The following is a 13,239-nucleotide window of genomic DNA, read 5'->3' as shown; positions in this document are numbered from 1 at the left end:
CCTTCCTATTTCCCCTATCAAGTAGTGTTTTATTTTAATTAATAATGATTCTCATCTCATTTGTAAATGCAGTGTCTTATAATAATTAATATGTATATATCGCGGACATGAACGAGCGAAGCTCTTCACCATCTCACCATGTCATTTAGGTCCTTCAGACATTTTTTTTTTTTGTGTAAATGCTTCAAGGGAGCATTATCATGGCTAAAACCGTTCAGCTTCTGGGGGGGCCCAGCCCTTTTAACTCCCTTCCACTTTAAGTGTTTTTAAATGTAGATGTAAATTAATATTCAAACTTTTCAGCTACCTGACAGTAGAGCTGTACAATATGGCCAAATGATCATATCGCAATATTGTCTTATCAGTATTATATACAATATGACTATGATTTCACACAAAGTGCAGAAACAGTGAAAATGAAACATTCTTAAACAAAGCAGTAATAATACCACACTAATTTTGCACTCATACGTTTAGGATACAGTGCCCTCCAAAAGTACTGGAACATTTGGTATTTTACACATTTTAATTCTTTATGCCATTTCAAATATAAAGAATAAAAAAAAAATTCTAAAATTATCTAGTCAAAATGAAAGCAAATCTCTAAAACTTTATAACACCTGTAATAATCAGTTTTATTGCCAGTTTTCTTCAGACAAGTCGTAAACGTGTATATATAAGGCAACCCTAATTAAAGGAGAAATTCCGCTTTTAACAACCTGGACCTCATTTCTGGCATAAAATACGGTTGTTTACTCACCAATATAACTTTGGTGTCATTTGGAGTCCGTGAGTCAAACATTTTTCTTATTCTACTAAGGTGGATTAGAACTTTTTGTGGTACACAGCCCCAGCTACTGTACTGGAGGGGGCTAACAGTCAACATTTGACATGTTTCATTGTCGACTCAAAATTTGGCACTTCCTGTTTCAGTGTGAACTCGCCATTTTGTTCCCGTGAGATTCCATGAGCTCTCATCTGTCATTCCAGTAAGTGTTTGACATTTTACAGTTCCTGTTTTACTGTGGACTCAAAATTTGGCACTTCTTTTTGGACTCCCTGTACCATGAGCGAGCTTCATGTCACTTTGCTTGCTATATTTCACACTTATGACATTGAATCATGAGACGATAAGTCCTAATTATTTGATCAAAACTACTAATTTTAATGTCATTCTGAGATGGTTAGTCACAAATGAGGTAAGCAGTGCTAATAATTTCGTTTTTGCTAAATCCTCATTTGTGGTACAGTCACATAATTACACTTTACATCAACACACACTCATGCACACACACAAAGATTTATGTATTTTAATTGGATGCAAGTTTTCAATCCATATGGATGACATATAGTTTTAACAAGCTAATAAACATAATGTGATCCACATTTGTGAGTAAACATGAAATTGGTTAGAATGAGATTTATGTCAGAGTACTAATACGGTAAACATTTGTTAAATACAAAACTAGATTTATGTATTAATATCGTGAATAAATTTGCTTCATAGTCATAAGACTTGTCTTGTGCACCAGCATGGACTCACAAAATCTCCTGTATAATTATCTATTGTGTCGATAACATGGCCCAAGCAGATGATGACCCCTTTGAGTTTGGTCAGCTTGAGGTTTCTTCCTCAAATCATCAGAGGGAGTTTTTCCTTACCACTGTCGCCTGTGTGCTTGCTCTAGGGTTGATAAGGTTAGACCTTACTTGTGTGAAGCGCCTTGTGGCAACTTTGTTGTGATTTGGTGCTATATAAATTAAAATAAATTGAAATTGAAAAAATTAAGAATAATCTGCCTCAGTCTGTTATCTAGTCAAAACAGACATTTTTTAAGAGTTGTCAAACAGTTTTAATGGAATGGAATTTTAATTGGTTTTATGTTAGTGTTAGTAATTTTTAATGGTTTTATGGTGTTAGTCTTTTGCCTATTTTCTTGAGGTATTTATTAAGTATTTTAGTATTTATTCTGTTATCAAAATGGTTGTTACATCTTTTAATACTTGCAGCTATTATAATCAGCTATTTTGCACTGTACATACTTATATTTGTTGCAGCCGGTCTGCTCTGTGTAAGCCTGATCCTGTCAGATCTCAGAAGCTAAGCAGAGCAGGATCTGGTTAGTACTTGGATGGGAGACCTCTTTGGAACACCAGCATCTGTGTGTGTTTCTCCAGGTAAAACTGGAGTTGTGTCAGGAAGGGCATCTGTCGTAAAACCTGTGCCAATTACCAATGTGGATCTGGCTGTATTTGCTGTGGTGACCCCAAACAAAACCGGGAGCAGCCGAATGAACAACATGCATTTATATTTGTTGCTTGCAGTTATCAAGAGGACCACATTGGAAGTGTGTTTTATTCTTGATGTGTTATCCTTGGTACCATTTATGTTGTACTGTATTTTACATGGAAATTTTACCAAAATAAATCCATCTGTCCAACCAGTTTAAAACATAGAGGCTGATATGCACTGATGATCTGTGAATAAAATAGGCTTGTTGTGTACTTAAAGCAAAGGAGAGTGTTGTAAACATAATTTTAAAATGAAGTGGTTACAGTTATGGTAGCCGTAATTCTACATCTTGGGGCTGTTCTTATGGCAGCCTCCGTAATTGATTTTCTGTGATACTGTTGTATGATGGATCCGGTGATTTATCACTTACAAGAGTATAGATTACAAGACGTCATCTAAAAACAAACTTTGTGTCCTATCATAACATTTTAAAATTATTCATTGGATTTTCCAAATATGAGAGTACACAAACAGTCTTTGACATACAGTGTTGTCAAGCTGTGATCAGAAATTTGGTATATCGGTTCACCTAGCGGTTAGACAAGCCTGTGAATCCCATCATATGTGCAAATCTTGACCCCCGTTTAAAATATAGGTCCAGGATTAGGACCCACTGGTTACAGATGTTACATAAACTTTTCCGTACAAGTCTGCAACTGTCCAGATATGGACCTATGCTCATATCATGTTTCTGTGTACTCTTGAGTCTGAAATAAAGTTATTATTATGCATGCTCCCAGACCTGACCCGAAAATGCTGTTTGTTTTTGTTTTTGTTTTTTTTTTTTTTTTTTGTGAAGGTATCACGAACCATTGATTAATTTACTTTTGTGATGCCATGATGAAATGGCATGAAACTGGGTTGAGAGTGGGCTAGAATTTGGTTTGGGGGACTGTAAAGCCTTGGCCAAATTATACGTTTGACTGTGTTCCAGCAATCTTGTGACTATTAGTTATTTACAATACTGTTGGAATGATATGTTTTATTTCGTAGTAGTAGTGTTTATGGTGAGTGCACTCTGTCAAACTCTATTTTTTCCTTGTTTTTTTGGCCCACGTAGAAGTATGCAGCATCAGCTTAGCTCCCCTCGGGGTTAAACGCCTTCCCTGTGTGCCCACAGCTCCAGCAGCTGTTGTCCGGTGCGCGCCATCGCGTTCCTCCAATAGATTTAAAGCGTGCGTCCTGGCCCGACAATGGAGGGCATGCGAGTGGGAGGATCCGGAGGATCGGCAGCGCCAGCGGTCCTCCTGGCTTTGTTACGGCAGGGAAGCCATTTTGGAAGTCATCTTGTTGTGCACTAGCATAACAAATACCACTTACTTCTGCAAACTTTTCCGTTTTGTCCGCCACGAAATAACGTCGCGGATCCGCGGCTCCACATCGTCTGTGTTTGGCGACCGCGCGCGTTGCGATGCTGCCAGACGTTTGCGCATTTACGCATGTGGATGTTGTTCCTTGTGGAGTGCGCTCTTAAAGAATAATAATGGATTCTAACCAAGCGGGCAAGTTGATATGCTGCTCTCACATTTTACATGTTAGTTTAGATATTATTGGTGTTTTTTTTTTTTTTGAATAAATATTGCAGTTCGTTTTAATCCTTGCTGTGCTCCTTTTACTCGCAACTGTTTTGACAGCTGGACGCAAATCTCAGGCCTTATTTTTTGTAGCTGTTTGTACATTAATTTGTTATTCATCGTTATTAATCGTTCGTATCTGCAGTGTAATCGTGGGAAACACGTTTATTAAAAAAAAAAAAAAAAAAGGTGGAAAAGGCGTCGTTGCGCAGACGTTTGAATGCATGGTGTCTAATTTTAGCGATGGGAAATACGAGCCCGTAGAGAGTCTTGTTTGTCATTTATCCGCGGACTGTCTGCCGTTATTCCAGCCTGAATGTGTTTTTATAGGGAACAGGTTTGGCAGCAGGTGGATCTGTCCCACACTCGGAGCTTTTCCTCTGTTTGTTCGTCGCAGGTGGTTTGCGTAAAAGGAGCCACAGCAATGCAGCACCGTGGGAAGGCGTTCAGTCTGTTGCCTGATCTCTTATTGTTCAGCCTGTCTCTCCAGTTATTCTCGAGCAAAATTATTCTTCCATTGTTCTGTGGCACAAGTAGAGTTTAATGCTTCACTAAATGGCACCAATTCATGGTTGTGCTGAAGCGCAAACTGCAAATGTTTGTTGGAGAAAAAAAGAACAACTTTAATCCAGTGGTCACAATTTCTCAATAATTAATGCATTTTTAATTAATATAATTTGCTCATTTGACATTCAAAACATCAGATTATTATTTTAAAGGACCAGTATTGTTTCTTGGAGATCGGCATTAACATCTTTCAAATATTTATTTCTTTTTTAACAAGCCAGAACCAGAAAGACTTTCAGTTTGTGAAAATGATTGATTTGATTTTGATTTGAAGGTTTATTTTGAACATAACAAAAGAAAAAATAAAACAATGTAAAATTAAAATTAGTCCAAAAGTCCTCCAAAAGTGAGGAAAGCAATCACTCTAAATAATTTCAGAATCCAGAAGCAAAAAAACTGTTATCAGTCTAAGTTTGGTGGTGTTCTTGATAGTAAGGTCCCCCCACCTTCAAAAAAATGTTTATTTCCAATTAAGCCTGGGAAAAATATAATTTTGCTTTCTTTTTTATTTTATAAACCTGACATCTTGTTAATGTACAAGTAAAAACAATTGTGTATCTATGTATACATTTGTGGTGGTGGTGGTGTTTTTTTCCAGTCTATAAATAAATGGCCCCCCACCCCCATTTTTCCCTTTAAAACTTTAAATGTTTCTGAAGTATACACACCTCAGTGTTTTTTTTTTTTTTTTTTTTCCGACACAACACGTTCTTTTCACGAGTAATCAAAACCTGTCTATCATTTCCACGTGTGCATCAGAAGGAAGATTTACTGTCTGCTGTCCATGTACGCTGACAATGACACTGCTGTTTTTACTGCAAACGCCACCTCGTCGAAATTGGTGCATTTGTAACCTGACACACCTTTGATCAAATGGTGGGTGCCCTTCAAACACTTGGTTGATTGTATTACTTTGGGTACACAATCGCATTTGTGGATATTAATTGCAATGGTTTTCTACGCATCCTGTGCAGAAACACTCTCTCTGGCCAACTTTGTTGTGCTAACAAAAACACTCAAAAGTTCTTTTAGGTAAGTGTAAATATATAAATATTACTTGGACTAATCAAAATTATAAATGATGTACTGCTTGTAATAGTTTCACTTCACTTGATAGTTAATATTGATATTAATAGTTGTTGAGTAGACCACAACATAAGTAATATAGGAGGTTTGTATTTATTTAGTTATGTTTTTTTTGTTTGTTTGTTTTTGTTTTTGTTTTTTTTGGAAGCTGTCATTCCACGCTTGCATCACTGCACCCATTGACAAGTCAAAGAACTAATCCTGGCTGAATTAAAGCAGTCCCTGTAGCTTTTGGAGATTTATTTCTGGTTTATCTCTCTTTTTGGATTTGAGACTTGAATGCAGATTTGAAACATGATTAAGATTAATGATTGGGATTTTGATGGTGGATTTCAGGAAATGCCGTCTGTTTTTTGCACTGCTTTGTCTTTGCGTCATCTCCATTTAATTGGTTAACAGAGTAATACTGCCTTTCTGAATGGTTTTCAGTCAGGGCCTATGTGGATTAACAGGTACCCAGTTCCCCCAAGGTATAGATTGCCCAAAAAGGAAGTGGAAATTATTAATTTGTTTTTATCTGAAAAATTAAACCCAAGTCACCAAATCGGTGCACATTTCCTCTCGTTTTGTTTCATATGCATGGTGTGAATGGACAGTTCCCTTTTAAATGTGCAACAAGTCTGTTTTATTCACACAGATCATAAAGTCATTCAGTGCACATTCAGTCTTGCTATGTTCCATAAGCGTGGTGTGATACTAGCCAGCACCCATCGCCACTGTCTTCTTGCAAATTAGAAAAAAAAATTAGACTTTCTTTTGTGTCAAATACACACCAAGTGATTTTCTGACAGTTTACGAGTCGAATGTATACCCTTACTGGCCAATCAGGACACACTTTCCACTTTGTCATTGCATCTATTTTCCTCTTGCTAACAGAAATCGTACAGGTGCATAATCAGAGGGGCAAAAGATTGGCGCAGGACCCCCCCCCCCCGCTCCCCCAAGCAAAGGTCCACTTTTGAAGATATTTTAAAGACAATTTTTGCATGTTGTAGTAGGAATGATGATCATGATTATAATTATTGCATTTTTAACAACTTAAACATTCAATCAGTGTTACTCGGGGACCAAGTTACTACTATAGTGCTACACTAAGTGGAATTGATGAGCAAAAAGTTAGGTTTTTTTTTTTTTAATAAATGAATTGAAAACATTCAAGAGCATCTTGGATTGAAGGTTTGTTTCCCCTGTGCACCTTAATGCATGGCAGAGCTGTTAAACTGAGAATCTGCTCTGTGTTAATGCAGTAATTATGGAGGGGGAAACACGTATCTGATCCGGGCTCTGTATCGGCAGATATCCAATTTTAAATGACTGTGATCAGGATTGGGGGAAAAAACCAAAGCAAAAAGAAAAAAAAAACAGAATGGGACATCCCTATTTGTGGGTGCTATGCTAATTTAACAAATGTGATAGAACTATGTTGGAGTGATGTGACACCATTTAGACCTGTGATTTTCTTTGTGGAGACACTTTTTTTATTGAAATGCTGGGGGGAATAAAAGGAAATGTTGCCAATAATAATGAAAAAATATAAGGGTACAAACCGCTTCACTGTCATATGTGAACAACACTATACTGAATCTACAGCATGTACAACTCACATTTGAAAATTTATTAATCATTAAACTTGCGTCAATGCCACAATCCCAAATATTATCTGATTGGAGTTTTTTTTATTATTATTTATTATTTTGTTTTAAATTTATTAAATTTATGTTTTGGTGTCACTTGTAAATTGAATATCTGGTTCTGGAATTGATTTTTTTTTTTTGCAAAACACTATTATTGAAACATCCTCTGGGAAACTTTGAAGGTCATTTCTAATTAATATCTAACATTTTCTGGTTCTATTCCTTAATTTGGAAAAAAAATATAATTTGCAGTTCTGCTCTGGATGTCATAATTTGCACTGGTTAATGGTTTGTTGACTAATTTTAGGTCATTAAGTTGATGAAAGGCTTTGCGTCTATCTCTCAGCTATTTAGCACAACATCAGTTTTCACTTAGCTGACTATGATGGCTGTATTTGCAACTTGCACAGCTAGTTCACACAATGGAAGTTTTATTTTGGGAAGCTCAGTCCTCTAGGCTAGTAGTTTTCCCGCCCAGTGCCTATATGCTCTGCCCCACCCCTTGCTGTTTAGCTGGTTTCATAATACTGCTGTTTCTGAGCCCGGCGCTTACTCAGGTAGTTACTGCCGGAGTAGCTGCCCTTGCGAGGAACCTAGTTTTTAAAAGGAGGAGAGATGATCGTCATTTTCTCTGCTAGACAACCCCATCTTTTATAATCTTTTTGCTGAAGGGACAAGAGGGCAGAAGTCCTTCATTGCAGCGTCATATAGTCCTCCCCAACGCTCAGCTCGAACCACAATGCAGGAACAGGTCGGTCAATACTCGTCCACAGGCAGAATTATGGTTGTGTATCTGTAGAAAAGGAGTCCAGCTGTTCCCATCGGGGCTTGCCTGGGCTGGGCTTTTTGTGAAGGCTGTACAGTACAGCAGTAACTGTGGTTGTGTGTTCTTGGATCACAGCCCAGGGAATAGAGCATTGGGATAGAACTAATTTTTTGCATTGTGAAATGTTTACAAAGAAGAGACGGGCTGAACAAGGGAGCTTTCTATGAGTGATTTGTGTAAGTGTGGTAGTTTGTGCGTCATTCCTAATATGTCAGCTGTAGCCTAAAGAGCCCTGTTCCCTCCATCCTGACTCTTGCAGTCTAACCCGAGAAGAATGACCATGGATTTTTCCCAACTGCACACATATACACCACCACAGTGTGCTCCAGAGAACACCGGCTATACCTACTCTCTCAGGTGAGCCCTCAGCGCTGCATTGTTTGTGCATTCAGGTCTGCTGCTTGACTACATTCTGTTGTTTGTGACTCCAGACAGCTAAGGGAATTAAATGAGATTACTGCCTGTCTTCTTTGAGACTGTTGCTGCATTTCAATCTGCAATGTTTTTTTCATAGGTTTGGAATTTTTGGACTCTAACCCCAGTGCTTGTACAACCCCTGGCAAAAATTATGGAATCACCAGCCTCGGAGGATGTTCATTCAGTTGTTTAATTTTGTAGAAAAAAAGCAGATCACAGACATGACACAAAACTAAAGTCATTTCAAATGGCAACTTTCTGGCTTTAAGAAACACTATAAGAAATCAGGAAAAAAAATTGTGGCAGTCAGTAACGGTTACTTTTTTAGACCAAGCAGAGGGAAAAAAATATGGAATCACTCAATTCTGAGGAAAAAATTATGGAATCATGAAAAACAAAAGAACGCTCCAATACATCACTAGTATTTTGTTGCACCACCTCTGGCTTTTATAACAGCTTGCAGTCTCTGAGGCATGGACTTAATGAGTGACAAACAGTACTCTTCATCAATTTGGCTCCAACTTTCTCTGCTTGCTGTTGCCAGATCAGCTTTGCAGGTTGGAGCCTTGTCATGGACCATTTTCTTCAACTTCCACCAAAGATTTTCAATTGGATTAAGATCTGGACTATTTGCAGGCCATGACATTGACCTTATGTGTCTTTTTGCAAGGAATGTTTTCACAGTTTTTGCTCTATGGCAAGATGCATTATCATCTTGAAAAATGATTTCATCATCCCCAAACATCCTTTCAATTGATGGGATAAGAAAAGTGTCCAAAATATCAACGTAAACTTGTGCATTTATTGATGATGTAATGACAGCCATCTCCCCAGTGCCTTTCTGTGACATGCAGCCCCATATCATCAATGACTGTGGAAATTTACATGTTCTCTTCAGGCAGTCATCTTTATAAATCTCATTGGAACGGCACCAAACAAAAGTTCCAGCATCATCACCTTGCCCAATGCAGATTCGAGATTCATCACTGAATATGACTTTCATCCAGTCATCCACAGTCCACGATTGCTTTTCCTTAGCCCATTGTAACCTTGTTTTTTTCTGTTTAGGTGTTAATGATGGCTTTCGTTTAGCTTTTCTGTATGTAAATCCCATTTCCTTTAGGCGGTTTCTTACAGGTCGGTCACAGACATTGACTCCAGTTTCCTCCCATTCGTTCCTCATTTGTTTTGTTGTGCATTTTCGATTTTTGAGACATATTGCTTTAAGTTTTCTGCCTTGACGCTTTGATGTCTTCCTTGGTCTACCAGTATGTTTGCCTTTAACAACCTTCCCATGTTGTTTGTATTTGGTCCAGAGTTTAGACACAGCTGACTGTGAACAACCAACATCTTTTACGATATTGCGTGATGATTTACACTCTTTTAAGAGTTTGATAATCCTCTCCTTTGTTTCAATTGACATCTCTCGTGTTGGAGCCATGATTCATGTCAGTCCACTTGGTGCAACAGCTCTCCAAGGTGTGATCACTCCTTTTTAGATGCAGACTAACGAGCAGATCTGATTTGATGCAGGTGTTAGTTTTGGGGATGAAAATTTACAGGGTGATTCCATAATTTATTCCTCAGAATTGAGTGAGTCCATATTTTTTTCCCTCTGCTTGGTCTAAAAAAGTAACCATTACTGACTGCCACAATTATTTTTCCTGATTTCTTATAGTGTTTCTTAAAGCCAGAAAGTTGCCATTTGAAATGACTTTAGTTTTGTGTCATGTCTGTGATCTGCTTTTTTTTCTACAAAATTAAACAACTGAATGAATATCCTCCGAGGCCGGTGATTCCATAATTTTTGCCAGGGGTTGTAGTTACATTGTTCTCCTAAAATATCTTTAACCATTTTGTAATTCTCTTTGTCAGTGGTTCCAGTTTTTGGAATTCATAGTGACTATGAGATGTATTTTATTTTAAAATCGATGCTTGTGTGTCGTCAGGTCTTTTTAAAGTTATTATTAAACAGCTGAACAGTAAACTCATAAAGCTAAACTGCTATAAAAAATACCTGAAGCTACTGCAAACTTTTATTATATGATGTTCTCTTTGGCTTGGTTTAGACAGACTGATAGTTGAACCTCTGATTCAGAAGTAGTAATGCGGATTCTGTCCTGGTTGTGGAACAGTGGGCCAGTACTTTACCCTCGGATGTTTATTAGATTGTGCATGGGACAATGCCCAACATGTGCTTTGTAGACTTGGAAAAGGTGTACCACCGGGTTCCCTGAGGTGACCTTTTGGGGTTGTGGTGGTGGGGTTCCTCAGGGAATGTGGGTACCAGGATCACTGTAATGCCTGGTCTCGTCTCTGTTTGACCAAAATACGAGCTGTGTTCATACTCTGCTTTGCACCAGACGTGTTCCCTGTGGGTATTGGGCACTATCACACCTGCCCTTTGACACCAATCCTGTTTGTGAGTTTCATGGACAAGACTTTAAGTTGCGGTCCGGGATTGGAGGGTGGCTAGTTTGTTGATCTCAGAATTACATCTCTACTTATGGTGGCTGATGTAGTTCTGTTGGCGTCTTCAGACTTCTGACTTAGTGCTTAGCTCAGATAAGATAATTATAGTGGGCGATTTTAACATCCACACAGATGCTGAGAATGACAGCCTCAACACTGCATTTAATCTATTATTAGACTCTATTGGCTTTGCTCAAAAAGTAAATGAGTCCACCCACCACTTTAATCATATCTTAGATCTTGTTCTGACTTATGGTATGGAAATAGAAGACTTAACAGTATTCCCTGATAACTCCCTTCTGTCTGATCATTTCTTAATAACATTTACATTTACTCTGATGGACTACCCAGCAGTGGGGAATAAGTTTCATTACACTAGAAGTCTTTCAGAAAGCGCTGTAACTAGGTTTAAGGATATGATTCCTTCTTTATGTTCTCTAATGCCATATACCAACACAGTGCAGAGTAGCTACCTAAACTCTGTAAGGGAGATAGAGTATCTCGTCAATAGTTTTACATCCTCATTGAAGACAACTTTGGATGCTGTAGCTCCTCTGAAAAAGAGAGCTTTAAATCAGAAGTGTCTGACTCCGTGGTATAACTCACAAACTCGTAGCTTAAAGCAGATAACCCGTAAGTTGGAGAGGAAATGGCGTCTCACTAATTTAGAAGATCTTCACTTAGCCTGGAAAAAGAGTCTGTTGCTCTATAAAAAGCCCTTCGTAAAGCTAGGACATCTTTCTACTCATCACTAATTGAAGAAAATAAGAACAACCCCAGGTTTCTTTTCAGCACTGTAGCCAGGCTGACAAAGAGTCAGAGCTCTATTGAGCTGAGTATTCCATTAACTTTAACTAGTAATGACTTCATGACTTTCTTTGCTAACAAAATTTTAACTATTAGAGAAAAAATTACTCATAACCATCCCAAAGACGTATCGTTATCTTTGGCTGCTTTCAGTGATGCCGGTATTTGGTTAGACTCTTTCTCTCCGATTGTTCTGTCTGAGTTATTCTCATTAGTTACTTCATCCAAACCATCAACATGTTTATTAGACCCCATTCCTACCAGGCTGCTCAAGGAAGCCCTACCATTATTTAATGCTTCGATCTTAAATATGATCAATCTATCTTTGTTAGTTGGCTATGTACCACAGGCTTTTAAGGTGGCAGTAATTAAACCATTACTTAAAAAGCCATCACTTGACCCAGCTATCTTAGCTAATTATAGGCCAATCTCCAACCTTCCTTTTCTCTCAAAAATTCTTGAAAGGGTAGTTGTAAAACAGCTAACTGATCATCTGCAGAGGAATGGTCTATTTGAAGAGTTTCAGTCAGGTTTTAGAATTCATCATAGTACAGAAACAGCATTAGTGAAGGTTACAAATGATCTTCTTATGGCCTCGGACAGTGGACTCATCTCTGTGCTTGTTCTGTTAGATCTCAGTGCTGCTTTTGATACTGTTGACCATAAAATTTTATTACAGAGATTAGAGCATGCCATAGGTATTAAAGGCACTGCGCTGCGGTGGTTTGAATCATATTTGTCTAATAGATTACAATTTGTTCATGTAAATGGGGAATCTTCTTCACAGACTAAAGTTAATTATGGAGTTCCACAAGGTTCTGTGCTAGGACCAATTTTATTCACTTTATACATGCTTCCCTTAGGCAGTATTATTAGACGGTATTGCTTAAATTTTCATTGTTACGCAGATAATACCCAGCTTTATCTATCCATGAAGCCAGAGGACACACACCAATTAGCTAAACTGCAGGATTGTCTTACAGACATAAAGACATGGATGACCTCTAATTTCCTGCTTTTAAACTCAGATAAAACTGAAGTTATTGTACTTGGCCCCACAAATCTTAGAAACATGGTGTCTAACCAGATCCTTACTCTGGATGGCATTACCCTGACCTCTAGTAATACTGTGAGAAATCTTGGAGTCATTTTTGATCAGGATATGTCATTCAAAGTGCATATTAAACAAATATGTAGGACTGCTTTTTTGCATTTACGCAATATCTCTAAAATCAGAAAGGTCTTGTCTCAGAGTGATGCTGAAAAACTAATTCATGCATTTATTTCCTCTAGGCTGGACTATTGTAATTCATTATTATCAGGTTGTCCTAAAAGTTCCCTAAAAAGCCTTCAGTTAATTCAAAATGCTGCAGCTAGAGTACTGACGGGGACTAGAAGGAGAGAGCATATCTCACCCATATTGGCCTCTCTTCATTGGCTTCCTGTTAATTCTAGAATAGAATTTAAAATTCTTCTTCTTACTTATAAGGTTTTGAATAATCAGGTCCCATCTTATCTTAGGGACCTCGTAGTACCATATTACCCCAATAGAGCGCTTCGCTC

The 13,239-nt window shown here is 37.9% G+C and overlaps 1 protein-coding gene across 7 annotated transcripts in view; it reads left to right on the top strand.

The window, feature by feature from the left end:
- Positions 1 to 13,239, top strand: part of LOC117527207 (SUN domain-containing protein 1-like) — a 76,700-nt gene that overhangs the window by 3,691 nt on the left and 59,770 nt on the right. The window contains exons 1-2 of one of the 7 annotated variants that reach the window (XM_034189422.1): positions 3,471 to 3,795; positions 8,240 to 8,337. The exons of 1 other annotated variant lie outside the window; for it this stretch is intronic. In XM_034189422.1, the coding sequence (XP_034045313.1) occupies positions 8,255 to 8,337 (83 nt within the window). In that variant the 5' untranslated portion in view covers positions 3,471 to 3,795; positions 8,240 to 8,254. Of the gene's footprint in view, positions 1 to 3,470; positions 3,828 to 7,549; positions 7,906 to 8,134; positions 8,157 to 8,239; positions 8,338 to 13,239 lie in introns of those variants that run through there. 5 more of the 7 variants (XM_034189420.1, XM_034189424.1, XM_034189421.1 and 2 more) reach the window with 5 other exon arrangements.

This window comes from Thalassophryne amazonica, chromosome 16, assembly GCF_902500255.1.
Source record: "Thalassophryne amazonica chromosome 16, fThaAma1.1, whole genome shotgun sequence".
Lineage (NCBI taxonomy): Eukaryota > Metazoa > Chordata > Actinopteri > Batrachoidiformes > Batrachoididae > Thalassophryne > Thalassophryne amazonica.
This window is presented reverse-complemented; position numbering and strand designations above follow the sequence as displayed.